The sequence below is a fragment of the Dreissena polymorpha genome, chromosome 3, assembly GCF_020536995.1.
Source record: "Dreissena polymorpha isolate Duluth1 chromosome 3, UMN_Dpol_1.0, whole genome shotgun sequence".
Classification (NCBI taxonomy): Eukaryota; Metazoa; Mollusca; class Bivalvia; order Myida; family Dreissenidae; genus Dreissena; species Dreissena polymorpha.
Genome location: NC_068357.1, coordinates 27,185,913 through 27,200,566, shown reverse-complemented (window position 1 = coordinate 27,200,566; position 14,654 = coordinate 27,185,913). Strand labels below are relative to the sequence as shown.

The window sequence follows — 14,654 nt, the reverse complement described above, 5'->3', positions numbered from 1 at the left end:
TACGGTTCAGTAGATAAATACTTTAGTATAGCTCACTCTTTTATCGAACACATTAAGTTTTTAAAATGTTTTTGTGTTGTTATGTTTCCTGTTTTTGTTTTGTCTGTTTCACTCATCCCCATGTATTTTCATTTACTAGTATATTGCAGAATAAGAATGGAATTTCTTTTGTAATTTTAAACGAGTCACATTTGAAAATACCTAATGAGATTAAATATATCACAATATGCAAGGAATAAATAATGTTATGATTACTATCCCCCGCCAAAGGCGGAGGGATATTGTTTTGGCGTTGTCCGTCCGTCCGGCCGTCCGTCCGTCCGGCACTTTTGTGTCCGGAGCCATATCTTGGAAGTGCTTTGGTGGATTTCATTGAAACTTGGTATGAGTATATATATGGATAAGAGAATGATGCACGCCAAATGGCATTGTACGCCATCGGATAATAAGGGAGTTATGGCCCTTTGTATCTTGAAAAAATGCTTTTTTGAGTGTCAAACATAGCACTTTTGTGTCCAGAAGCATATTGGCGGGGGATATAAATTCAATGAATTTGCTTGTTTAACTTAAAATCATAATACAATGCTGTAATCGCTCTTATTTCGTTCTCCACAACTTTTTCTTTCTCGTGAACAGTCTCTCTAACAATTAAAATCAATGTTGTTTTATATTTTACTCAAATAAAAAAAGGATGCATTTACGACAATAGCAAAAAATAATGGTTTAAAGATAAACATACTTAGAAAAAAATACATAAAATTATAATAATTACGAAGAGTGGCTCAATTGTCCATTGTGCTTTGCGTGAATTTTATGATCACGTTATATACAATTGCAAAATTGTGCTAGGGAACTACTTTCCGAGGAAACTACAAAGGGTTATAAATTTAGCGGGTGTGCAATTAAGAGATTGAATTTGCAGTTGTTAATTCTGTATGTGTATAATTTATAACTAGAATATGTAGCTTTAAATGGGCCTTTTCACGTTTTTGTAAATTGACAAAATTCAAAATAGTTATTTCAGATTTGCAAATTTTCGTTTTAGTTATGATATTTGTGAGGCAACAGTATTACTGAATATTAACCATGCTCTTAAATATTCATTATATGCATCTTTTGACGATTTCAAAACCTGAAAATTATAAAGCGTTGCAACGCGAAACGATTGAATATTTTGGAAAATTTTGTTGTTGTCGTTATATTTTGTGATACTACAACTTACAAGGATTGCTTATATAAAGTAAAAAAATCATCGCGCATTTTATGAACACGGATGTCCGAGTGGTCTAAGCGATAGACGTTTACTCCAGGGGTAAGTGGTTCGAGCCCAGTCGAGTCGTACTTTTTTCTATCTTTAATGCTATATTAGTTTTTTACTGGTGCTTTTTAAATTCAATGTTTACATTTATATATAAAGAATTTAATTACAAACTACAATCCACGCCAAAATCTGTGAAAAGGTCCATTTAACGGCTAAAACAACACGAATATACATTTCGCTAAGACCTACGAAAAGTCAGCATATTTTCCCTCGCTTACAATAAATAACATTAAAAAAGTAAAATGTGTTGATCAATCATTCACTTACGACAATTCGACATGTTGCTTGCGGTGGACAGGATTTTCGTTAATACGAGCACAAAAGAACAAACCGACAAATTAAACTAATACTTAATAATTTCTGTATTCGTTCATCAGTATCTACATGTATTAAATTACTACCAAATAATCTACAATATTGCCTTTATACTTCATTAAGTACTGCATTAACCCATTTATGCCTAGTGGACTCTCCCATCCTTCTAAATTGGATCAATTTATTTCCAAAATAAGGGATGTCTAGTATATTTATTTCTATATTTAGAATATTTCTAACAGAAACTCCTTTAAGCAAACAGCACAGACCCTGATGAGACGCCGCATCATGCGGCGTCTCATCTGGGTCTACGCTGTTTGCCAAGGCCTTTTTCTAAACGCTAGGCATAAATGGGTTAAGAGACAAAAACAAGTATCCTTAAACGTGTACGTTTTAAAACGAAAGCTAACTTTTGTGAACATGCTAGTTGCGGTTAAAATATTTGCACAAATTATCTTTCTCATTAAAGCACGCGGAGATATAACTTGTATTTGTGACAGGTAGGACGTGACAAATTTCACCCGAACACACACACAGCTTACGTGGCAAGTAACCTTAATTAACTGTACTCGATTTGAACATCTGGCGACAAAATAACTTTAATATTCAAGTGGAAAATCTCAGGTAGCAAAAATATCTTTAGAACCGTGAAGACCAGCTTTTTGGACAACGATAATATTTTATTTCTTATGTCAGAACTCGTCCCATAAACGACCAGAAGAGTCTGTCAATCGTGTGTGCGTCGCAGTTTGTATAGAACCCAGTGCAATATTTCACATGTTTTTATTGGGCTAATGACACACCGTGAAGTAAATACATATATGACTTTTATTAAAAACTGTTTATTAGCCTGTTCAGTAAAATATTACTTGTTTTCAGTGTGGGCTATGCGCTCGTGACCTAAGCCGCTTAAACACAATGCATTTTCCAGTTTTATTAATCTGTTTGTTTGTGTTTGTTTTATATACTCTCAGTACTATGTTGTGTATGACCGCTTGTTTATTTTCCATCCACTAAGATTATGCCGCCACCTTATATGGAACAAAATCTATATGTTAATATCCGTTTACATAACATTACCGTACTAAACTGCCGTGATTCAAACAAACTCGCTATTCGGCTTTGCGCATACTGCCGCCCTTGACTTTCTCCATAAAGTAGGCGATCGGCTTAGTGACAGTTTGTGATATGCCACTTTCAGGTGTATTTGTTTTTGGCTGATCCTGAGTGTTCGATTCGTTATTGACGAATTCTTAAAAGAATTGCATGAAATTGAATAAAAGTAAAACTTTTACTGCGTTTAACGAATTAAAACGTAATATTTCTTTTGAAACGTATTTTGGAGGAAAAAATCAGAAGAAATCTCAAGAAACTTGAGAATCGCGAAAATAACGTACCAGTGCACATTCTGTAAGAATTCAAACTGTTCGATAAGATCTGGTACATATAACATGATGTTGTGCCAATTATAAGAAAACAACGAAGTGGAAGATGAATCCCATTTCTTGTTTCAGCGCAATGCATTCGACCAAATAAAATAAATTTAGTTATTTCAGAATCAGATTGTATGTTTAAACTCGCCCAGCTGCTCAATGCAAAAGATCAAAGAGAAATGTTTAGATTAAGCATATAATAGTCAGTACGCATTGACCCAAATGTTATAATGAACAACTAAAAATATGCAATAACATCGGCACTAATGCTGTACAATATACGTGATCATTAATGCTCTCTGTTAAATGCCATCGGCCATGTTAATGTTTAACCCTTTGCATGCTGGGAAATTTGTCGTCTGCTAAAATGTCGTCTGCTGAATTTCTAAAATTAGCATTTTCTTCGATTTTTTTCAAAGAATACTATCAAAAAAGCAAACAGTTTGGATCCTGATGTTCTGTGGCGTCTCATCTGGATCCAAACTGTTTGCAACGGCCTTCAAAATTCGGTTCCAGCATTGAAAGAGTTAAATCAACACAATCATTCAGTTCAACGTAAAGATCTAAATGTATTATTTAAAAGTGTGAACACGCACAATTTAGGTACATGTATACATTATCTGTTTAGTTCATCAAGTTTTTGAAGTAGTAAATGCTCTGTGAATGATCACTGACTAATGAATAGTATTATTTTGTCTCACACGAAAATCTGTAAAGTTCATGTGCAATAAAATGAAGTATGTGTTCAGTTAAGAAGTGAATTATATCTTATTTGTCAAGATAAATCATTAAAGTGTAAATAAGACCTCATTTGTCAAATGATAAGGGTGCACGTTGCGATATGATGCTATAATAGAAAACAAGCACGTCCCGGACATTTCAATCATCACGGATACACTGTCTCCACAGGTCACAGCAACTATAATATGAAACACAGAAACGACCAAACATCTACATTTGTCAAAGGTCTAACAAGGGACAAAATTGTCACAAAACCAGGTTTTCATTGTGAAAAAAAAAATCTGATAAAGGGAGAAAACTCAAACTGAACTTTTGAAATGAACAAACAAAATTAACCCCCTTTGTAAGTTTGTTTAAAAAAAAAATCTAATTTTAGTCGTGGCGACCTTGACATTGGAGATATTGACGTGATTCTTTCGTGCGACACACCGTCCCATGATGGTGAACAAATGTGCCAAATGATTTTAAAATCTCACAATGAATGACATAGTTATGGCCAGGACAAGCTCATTTATGGCCATTTTTGACCTTTGAACTCAAAGTGTGACCTTGACCTTGGAGATATCGACGTAATTATTTCGCGCGACACTCTGTCCAATGATGGTGAACAAATGTGCCAAATGATTTTAAAATCTGACAATGAACAACATAGTTATGGCCCGGACAAGCTTGTTCCGCCCGCCCGCCAGCCCGCCCGCATTCGCCAATCTAATAACCAGTTTTTTCCTTCGGAAAACCTGGTTAAAAATCAAACTAACAAATGAGCAACAAAAAGTTTCTGAATTTTATTATCATCTTCGATTTCATGATTGAAAAAAACAACCAATTATAAACCACTGAAGCAGTCATGTGCATGTCAACATAAACATCAACTAATTATTACAAATATAAGCTTTCATCAATATATTGTAAACCTTTATACTGTTGCAAAACAAAATCATTCATAAATACACAAAAGTTTTGAAAAGAAAATAAATAATTTAACTTAAATATACTAAATAACAATTTAAATGGTTCATGACTCATTCGGTAATTTTCGATCATACAATAAAAATTATGAATCATTCAGATATGTGTCAATGTAATAACGCCCTTCAATGATGTGGCATCACAGATCAACATCCCCAGACTGATGTTTACTACAAACATTTAAGACATGTGTTCCTATGAAGGTTTGAACCAAAAACATTCATGTGATGAAATATACAAACATTCTTTGACATTTCCCCCTCCTCACCCCCCCCCCCCCCCCTCAATAAACAACAACATCTACAACAAGAGATGTGTTTGTCAGAAACACAATGCCCCCTACTGCACCGCTTTGATTTAAATATTTTTGTTTTTTATTATATCCCTTTAAAAAATATTACTTCCCTTGTAAAAATGATCTGTACCTGCCAAATAAATAGAAATTATCTCCCTTTAAAGCTTGTTACTTCCTATGGATTTGGGTTTTTTACTTTTGACCTTGAATGATGACCTTGACCTTTCACCACTAAAAAATGTGCAGCCCCATGAGATACTAATGCATTCCAAATATCAAGTTGCTATCTTCAATATTGCAAAAGTTATGGCCGATGTTAAAGTTTTCGGACAGACGGACTGACAGACGGACAGTTCAACTGCTATATGCCAACCTACAGGGGCATATCAAAAACAAAATAAAAGATAACATTTCATGATTATAACATTTGTTTTAGCTGTATAACATTTGTTCTAGCAAAGTCACAGTTGATGTGATACAGACAATATTATTAACCTTAATGTAATTGCATTTTGATCCATTGAAACATTCATTTATAAATGTATGAATTTGTTATTCACAATTGAACATCAACATAATATCTTTAAAATGAACTTTAAAATGTCTCTCCAGCCTCTTATATAGATAAAAGTAAAATAGTATGGTATTTAAATCATAATTATGTTTCCTTTTTGCATAGGTCCTGTACATATTAAAGTGATATAAATTTCTATACACATATGGAATTTCCATCTAAAAACTTCAAGCAGACTTATTATAACTAAGATTCCAGATAAGCATTTGGAACTACTAGACAAAAGTTTATTTTTATGAGGTACTGAGTAAACTGTTTGAGTTAAAATAAGTCCACACAATGAGCACACTGTAAAACTTGGTAAATACTTGAACATAGACAACAAACTAGTAGGACATTGATTTATTAAACATCAAAATAGGATAAAAATTACCATATGAGTTAGATCCCCACAGTGGGAGCGTTCATTCTGCTTCCCCAAGACAACAAGAACTGATTCTCCCCAAGACAGGAGAGCGTTTCAAGAGGTTAAAAAAAAGAGCTCAACTGTTTTTGAAGTTTAAAAGCCAATAACCAGCATCTGATTATAACATTTTAAGCAATTCTATTAATTTATCTATTGCCTTGTTATCTTACACACATTACAGAAATTGACAGATATTACAAGAATTCTAATAATAAACAATAATAACTTATAATTACAAAATTAAGTCGAAACTTAAACTTGTCCAATGTCCAAGGACATTTGACAATAAATGACCGTAGTATAAAGATAGTCAGTCAAAACCATCTACATGTTCGGGATAGTCTGCAATTATTACAGCATCTCTTCCTTTTTAGATTGATTGACCTTAACCCAAGCACATTGGCTTGTAAGAGAATTTCCAAGACACCAAATGGCATCCAGTAACTCTTCCTTTCTTGGACTTAAAAGTCCATTACAGTAAAGCTATTACCACAACAAGACATAGATTTTTAGTATTCATATTTCTTGATTTCAAATGGTCCACACCAGAATTTGAATTCCAGTTCAATTTCCACTGCCTCACAAATGTTCATACTTTGACATAACAGTCAACATATTGAACAATCACTACACACCACAGCCAAGCAGACTTCATCTCATGTTTGCATGTGGTCCCATCTGGAACATTGACTCGTGACAATGCAGCCTTCAAGCCAATGCAAAGCTGCGTAAGTTTTGAAACACGTTTCTCCGATTAACATTGGAAGGTTTCAAGTAGTAGGCGCTTTGTTCTCGACAACTTTATCATCCATGTCTGTGAGACCGTACGGGGGATAGACTGACTTAGAATCACCAACTTGTTCTAAAATAAAACAAAGAAGTTGTTTAGCTCGATTTATTTAAGGGTGACCATAATATTTATGTTTATTTTATGCTTTCCGGTGGTTTATAGAGAAATATCAGTGAATTAAAACTGATAATATCACTGTTTCAAACATCGAAAATTAACAGTGAAAATTATCGATAATTTTCACTGTTTACTCTGAAATGACGTCATTTTTTGACGAAATGACGTCATTATCCCAGCAAAATTCTTTAGTTAAACTCTTAAATAATGTATATTAACTGTGAAAAAAAGCATAAAATAAAAAGAAAATTTGGTGGATTCGGTGGAATATCGATTTTAATTCACTCGTGATAATAGAAAATATATATTTTCTATGTTCACTCGTGAATTTAAAATCGATAATCCACCGAATCCAACAAATATCCTCTATATATTTGTGAAATATCAGGAACTGCATTTTAAATATGTAGAACATACATGAACAACTGGAAAATTAAATTTTATAAAAATTACTGGTACATAAAAAGTGCTGTGAATCCGATACAAATACTGTGACTTATCATTAAATAAAATTTTCACATCCTTTTTGTGTTGTAATTTCCTTTATAACATCTCTATAATTGCGTCTTGTCCTGAGAAAACTGGGCATAATGCATGTGCGTAACGTGTCGTCCCAGATTAGCCTGTGCTGTGAATTGTAAATGGCACCTTTTAGCACAATGCTTTTCGATGCAACATTGAATTTCAAATTGCAAACTGGTAAATATGGGCAGCCTATCCAGGCGTTAAGGAACGATTTCCAGACAAGCTTACAGACAACGGCAAACATATGTGGTTGGATAATTAAACGATTTTCCTCTTATCGTGACACTATGCTATTTCGGTTATGTTTGTTTTCTCATCTTAAACGCAAAACTATGTTTATCGATAGTCAATTATATATTCCCCGGACAATTGAGTGAACGAGTACTGACCCTAAAAATCTGCGAGTTGGATTTTAACGTTTGTGTCGTTTGAACATACAGAGAAAAGTCCGGAATTCCTTACACTGAACAGTGCTACATCCTTTGCGCTGAGCACAGACACAGTTCAGTGATGTAGCCAAAGTTTAGAGGTTTTATTTCGAGTCAGCTATGAAATATTCGAATATATTCATGCGTGTCTGACAGCACAGGCTAATCAGGGACGACACCTTCCACTTTGATGGTATTTTTAATTTCAAGGAAGTCCCTCCTTACCGAAAATCAAGTTAAGGCGGAAAAGGTCGTCCCTGATAAGCCTGTGCAGACTGCACAGGCTAATCTAGGACGACACTTTACGCACATGCATTTTACCCAGATTTCTCAGGACGCGGCTTAATTGTATGGTACCTTTAAAACGCTTGACAGCTCGACGCCTCTCTTGTTCATCATAATACCACACAGTAATTGCATATCTGAAATGTCAAGGAAATAATAAGTAGTTTTTTTACAGTGACTTCAGCAATAAAAGCCTCTTAATTGTTTTAGTATTTAAGTTTTTATAGTAGACTTAAAAAATCGGCTACTTAAAATTTGGAGGACAAATTAACATGACAATGACATTTCTTGTTATTTGCACAGTTACAAATTACAAGCACTTATGCAAAAAATCTTCCTCTTGATATTTCTTGGTGGTAAACATTTTCATATTCAGAAGCAGAGTGAGAGTCTATAGGCAACCAGCATAACACTAGAACAGGCTTTTTGCTGTTTGCTGCTCATCAGTATTTTTGGGCTTGAAATGAATCCTTTTAAACTTGAAACTATTCAGAAAGGTCTATAATTCAATTGATTTTCTTAGGGACTTTAATTGTGTCAACATTTGTATCTTAATGTAAAAAAGATAATATGACACAGCAGGTAAGAGATGAAGTACCATAACACAATAACAGTTGGAAAAGGACATAAAGGCAAACATATACCTAGTTCTGTACGCTGGGAGAACCTCATGAGGGTTCCGACGATCTGACCAGAAGAATAACAGCCGATCAAATTTCGGCTCCACGTTGGCGACCTTGTTGGCACCTTCAGGAAAGATTCGCAGCAGACCACCATCATTCTGCAAGAAACATACTCCAAATTCTGAGAAAATTGGGCTAAAATAGAGTTGTTGACAGGCTTATCAGGGACTAAGCTATCTGCTTTCATGCAATTTTTCGTAGGAATTCTTTCTCAGCAAAAATCCAGTTTAAGCAGAAAGTGTTGTCCCTGATTAGCATGTGTGGACAGAACAGGCTAATCTGGAATGACATTTTAAGCACATGCATTAGGTCCAGTTTACCCAGAACAAGGCTTATATGTATGTTGGCCTTAGTCCTAAGTAAAATCAAAGTACTGACAGAATCAATTGGTATTAAAATCCTTTTAAGAATTTGAACTTAATTTTTTTACAGCACCATCCATATAATCTCCAATTCAACTACAAGTGCAATGCACAGCTTAGCCTTGAAGAACAAGAGCTGTCTCCATCGGAAGACATTTGCCCCAGAAAAACGCTTTTTCGAAACCTTAACCCAGATTTCGAAACCTAAACGCAGACCCTAAGTTCAAGGTCAAGGTCAAAGGGGTCAAAATTTGTGTGCGTATGGAAAGACCTTGTCCATATACACATGCATACCAAATATGAAGGTTACATCTGAAGCGACATAGAGGTTATAAGCATTTTTCAAAACCTAAACGCATAAGTGTGACGGAAAGACGGACGGACGGACAGATGGACGGACGGACAGTGCGATCGCTTTATTATATGCCCACCTTTGGGGCATAAAAATGTTTATATGAGCAATCCGATTTCAGAAAATCTGTCAAGGTGGTAAACAGAAGTACTTATAGGATTGTTTATAAAGAATGTTAATAATCCATAATTCTAGTATTTTCGCTCCACTTTTTTGCAGTCATGTTTGAGGCCATAAGCATGTGATGATTAAACAACATTTACATTCAAACAGCTGTAAATTTTGAAGCTCACAAAATCTATGTGCTACTACCATATAGATGTAAGAAACAAGAGGGCCTGAAAGGCTCAAAGTTGTTCACCTGAAATACACAGGAACTTACCTGTTCTGTCATTAGAACAAATGTTCTGACCAAGTTTCATGAAGATTAAATGATAAATGTGACTTTAAGCGTCTCCACAAGGTTTTACTAAAGCTATATAAGGAAAAATGCCCCGCCCTATGGTGGTTTCAACAGACCGGAACCGTTTTAGAACTCATCCAAGCTTATCAAGGTATAATTAAAACAAATGTTCTGAACAAGTTTCATGAAGATTAAAAACAAATGTGTCTTCTAGAGTGTTAGCAAGGTAGCCATATAAGGAAACCTTCCCCGACTCCTACTTACACCATGTTTTCAACCAACCGGAACGATTTTAGAACTCATCAAAGATATCATCATTAGAACAAATGTTCTCGCCAAGTGTAATGACGAAAAGTAAAGGAAAAATGCCCCGCCCCCTAGCGGCCATGTTCTTCAACAAACTGAAACCATTTTCGAACTCGTCCCAGACATTATTGAGACAAATCTTTTAACCAAGTTTCATGACAACAGGACAATAAATGTGACTTTCTAGAGTGTTTACAAATTTTTACTATAGCCATACATGTACAAGGAAAAATGCCCCGCCCCATGGTGGTCATGTTTTTCAACCAACCAGAACCATTTTCCAACTCGTCCAAGATATCATTCGGACAAATCTACTCAATCTGACCAAGTTTCATAAAGATCAGACAATAAATGTGGCCTCTAGAGTGTTCACAAGGCAAATGTTGATGATGGAAAAAACAAAGTTACAACCGACAAAAGGTGATCACAAAAGCTCACCATAGAGCACGTTGTTCTCAGGTAAGCTAAAAATCAGGGCTCCCTCTGGAATTCACCAATTTAGCTACAAATAAGATAATTTGGCTTAAAGAAATTGCCAATAGGCTAACAGATTTTCTTCATAATTTCCCATCAAATATCTAAAATAATACAAATTAAGACATAATGACTGAGGTAAATTTGGCTACTGAACATTTTGATCCAGGGGCAGCTGGGGCCCTGAAAAATGATTCTCAATGATCCCATTCTTTTGATAAGTTTTTAAGTTAAAGCAATGTTATTTACTCTGAGTAAACAGTCTCAGAATTATGAATAAACTAATATATGTTACTGTGTCCCCTCAATGGCTATATAATTACATGTATGCAACTGTGTATGTTCCAAAAATTAAACTCAACAAATAAAGCAAAAACAGTGCAAAAGGTTATCAGACTTGTTCACAATGTGACATGCATAATTTTGTTTAGGAACAGAAAAAACTCTTCTAAAGGAAATTACAATGTATGATCAATCTTTAACAAGATATTTATCTTCAAAATATACTTTATTCAAACCTTTTTTTGCATGTGACCAGAGCTCCAGATAAGAGGCGTATCTGCGTATTTACGCATTGAATTTTTTTTTTTTAAATCGCATTAAAAATCGGCCCAGTACGTAACAAAACGCAATACAAATCTTGGTACGTATTTTAAATAGATTAAAGTGCGTAACCGGTTTAACCAATAATCCAGTTGGGTTTTTAGTGTAAGTTAACCTTTGAATCAAAAGTAAGTCAATCAAAATACGCTTGCAATAAAATTGCGGCTCATCATGTTTGTGGATCAAAAAAAGGACGTTTTAAGCGACCATTTACTTTGTCAGTTTTCTACAGAAATGGAAAATACCCCTAAATATTCCTAAATACTCTTTATGGCTGAAACAAAGGAGTAAAATACGCTTTAACAATATTATCAGGGGGTGAAATACCCTTTAGACTAAATCCATATCTGGAGCTCTGCATGTGACATCCTGGTAAAATCCAAGGGATTAAAAAATACATTTAATAAGTGTTATATTATTTTCAAACTGAAAAGACATAATAAACTAGAGTCTGATTAAAACCAAGGCAACAAACACATAAGAAAATATAAGAGTGTTTTGTTTTTAATCAGTAAAATGTAACTGGGCAGTGGGCATCATACAGTTACACTCTTAAGGAGAATTCATTCAGAAGAAAAGCAAACATGCTAGTTACCTTTGAATTCCAGTTCTTATTGAGGTAGTAAATACAGGTTACACATCGACCATCACCAGTCGGGTTGTCAACATGCCGCAAGAAATAGGTCTTGTTCCCCGGATACACTGCCACCATGGCCTGAACACATGATGGCTTACATTAATAAATTTTACCTGGTGAATATGAACAAAATAATAAAAGATAATACATATCTCTAAAAGAACAGTATGATGTCTTAATATGCCACGTTAAGTCAACTTAATTGCAATACACATTTAGTCTACTTACAGGGCTTTCAAATTGGGAATTTCATGCTCATGCTCATTTTCATTTTGGGAAGAACGTGTTTTTTTAAGTTTTTGAAACAGGGTCTTTTTTATTGTGCAGAAGTATTAAAAGACACATTGTGGTGCATTCTTAATCATATTAGAGCTCATTGCTTTCAATTTGGGAGATGCCGAATATGTCTAAGTAAAAAAAAATTATTTTTGTTTACAATTTGGGAAATTCCTCTATCAATTTTGGGGAAAAAATGACCTTATTTTCGATTGGGAAGGGGCCGAATTATATCAGGATGAAAAGCCCTGACTTAAGGATTATGACTTAAGACAAACCAAGCTTGTTTAAAATGATGCTCTTAAATAATGTGTGGCTTTATATAAATATTGTCAAGTTTATTTGGATGTTAAGATACAATATTTTTTTTTATTTAATGAGATATAATTCCAAATTCTGATCAGGTGACATTGATTTTTTATTCATACTGTAGTGTAGATATTTTTCAACAGTATGCATTAGAAACTGGATAAAAGTTAGAGTCATAATGTTGCCTTTCGCTTGGACCTCATAAACTTTGAAATACACACACAAATTTGACAACTCTTTATTAAACACTAGCAATAAAAAAACTCCAAAATGTTTCACTTTCGTCAAACATGAATTGAATAATAAATAATTAAATAATTTGTGGTTTCACTTTTTAAAACTTTTGATTGTTAAAGCTTAAATTATCACACCATATATGAGACAATACTGTTACATGTTGAGATATTTTATCATATAAATTGAGGCCTTTTGACTTTGATAAGGCGCAGGGGGAAAGACACATGCCAATAACTGCAAGAAAATTGCTTAAAATAGATTTCATAGATTTTATTTTTATATGGATATTAACACTACCTTTGATCGTCCCTTCACATGATATTGTCCTAAAGTCCTTTCACAGTGGACCATTATCGCATCAATAGAAGTAATGAGAGAGTTTATACTGCCACATCCGGGCTCTGTTCCATCTACCCACGTAATCACATCACCACGTACAGCTCCCTTGGGTGAGGAAGCGTTTACTAATTGTCCACTCAGCAATTCTCCATTTTCATGAAGATCTTTAACTTCGTCTAAAATATCTGTTCCTTTACTGTCACCAAGAAAATTATCTATTACACAAACTCCATAGGCATTGAGGCATTTAGTCACATAATCACTCAATGCCTTATTTCTTGATTCCATGATATTGAAGTAAGGCATCATGCTTCCAGATGATGAATCGCTTATGGACGAACTCGCAGATTCATACACTGGTTCTACAATGTTATTATCCTCTGATTCAAGAATAAACCTTTCTGAACTCCCTGTTCCATTCACATCCTCTGCATCAATATTTCGCTTTCGACTATTTGTGTTTAGGTTATTACTGTTAGTTAAAGTACTACAAGTTGCAATATCCTTTAAAGTATCTACTTCAGTTGAATTATTGCGTGTGGTATTGTCTATGTTGTGAACACTACTGTTATGAGAACTGTCATCAATTCCTAGTTTCTTTCTTATATATAAAGGTTCCTCAGTCAGCTGGTCACGTACGTTTGAGTCAATAATTGTAAACAAACCCGACTTCAGTTTCATCTCTGCATGAATGGGCTCTGATAGATCGACACTCGGTACACGTGCAGTCGAAGACGTGACGTCTTGCAGTTCTTCTTGTGTGATCGCTAATCGCGCCATGCCAGAGGCAACGTTTGCCATTGCGCTGGGAGTTTGTCGGGGATTGTCATCAGTTTCCGCGAGTTGTTTCTTCTTACATTTCGCCTTGTGTTGACGCCAGTCTTGGATTTGATGGTCCCTAGAACAGTAAGATACCTTTCCACAACCAGAACAATACTTTAGATTTGCACTTTTCCCGCAGATTGCGCACTTATCTCTGCTGTCGATGTGTATGTTCGATAAGTCACGTACGCACTCCGCCATTCCGTATTTTGACAGACGACACGCGATGTATTATATGCAATATCAGTGAAATTTCCACACAATATATTTAATATGAAAACTTTAATATTTAAGAAAAAACTTTTAACAATGTTTCAGATTAGGAAGATAATAAAATCACCAGATCACATCTTTTCCTCACAAAATTTACATTTAGTGGATGTAAGCGACTTCGTTCCACTTTACACAGCTTCAGGGTCAACTATAGACTGGCACCCGCAATATGTGCGTGGGAGTGTTCTAGCTTTCATGGAAAATCCACACGACGCGCGACAGTGAATTGATCTATTACCCATTAATTTAATAAAGCATAATTTACTTGAATCTGATATAGTATTTTTTTTATTGACATCGTTAAAAAAATTAATGTATTGCGTCTACGTTGCATCAAATACCGTTTCATTACTAGATTGTACTAGATTGTACATATCAA

The 14,654-nt window shown here is 34.7% G+C and overlaps 1 protein-coding gene across 1 annotated transcript; it reads right to left on the bottom strand.

Annotated features, from left to right (window-relative positions):
- Positions 1–4,580: 4,580 nt before the first annotated feature.
- LOC127873481 (egl nine homolog 1-like) lies at positions 4,581–14,415 on the bottom strand. The gene is made up of 5 exons (XM_052417365.1): positions 13,139–14,415; positions 11,978–12,097; positions 8,844–8,980; positions 8,272–8,336; positions 4,581–6,916 (listed from the first exon to the last, which is right to left on the bottom strand). Exons 1-5 carry the CDS (start codon positions 14,201–14,203, stop codon positions 6,825–6,827), a joined length of 1,479 nt encoding a protein of 492 aa, XP_052273325.1. The 5' UTR covers positions 14,204–14,415; the 3' UTR covers positions 4,581–6,824.
- Between the last annotated feature and the right edge of the window lie 239 nt (positions 14,416–14,654).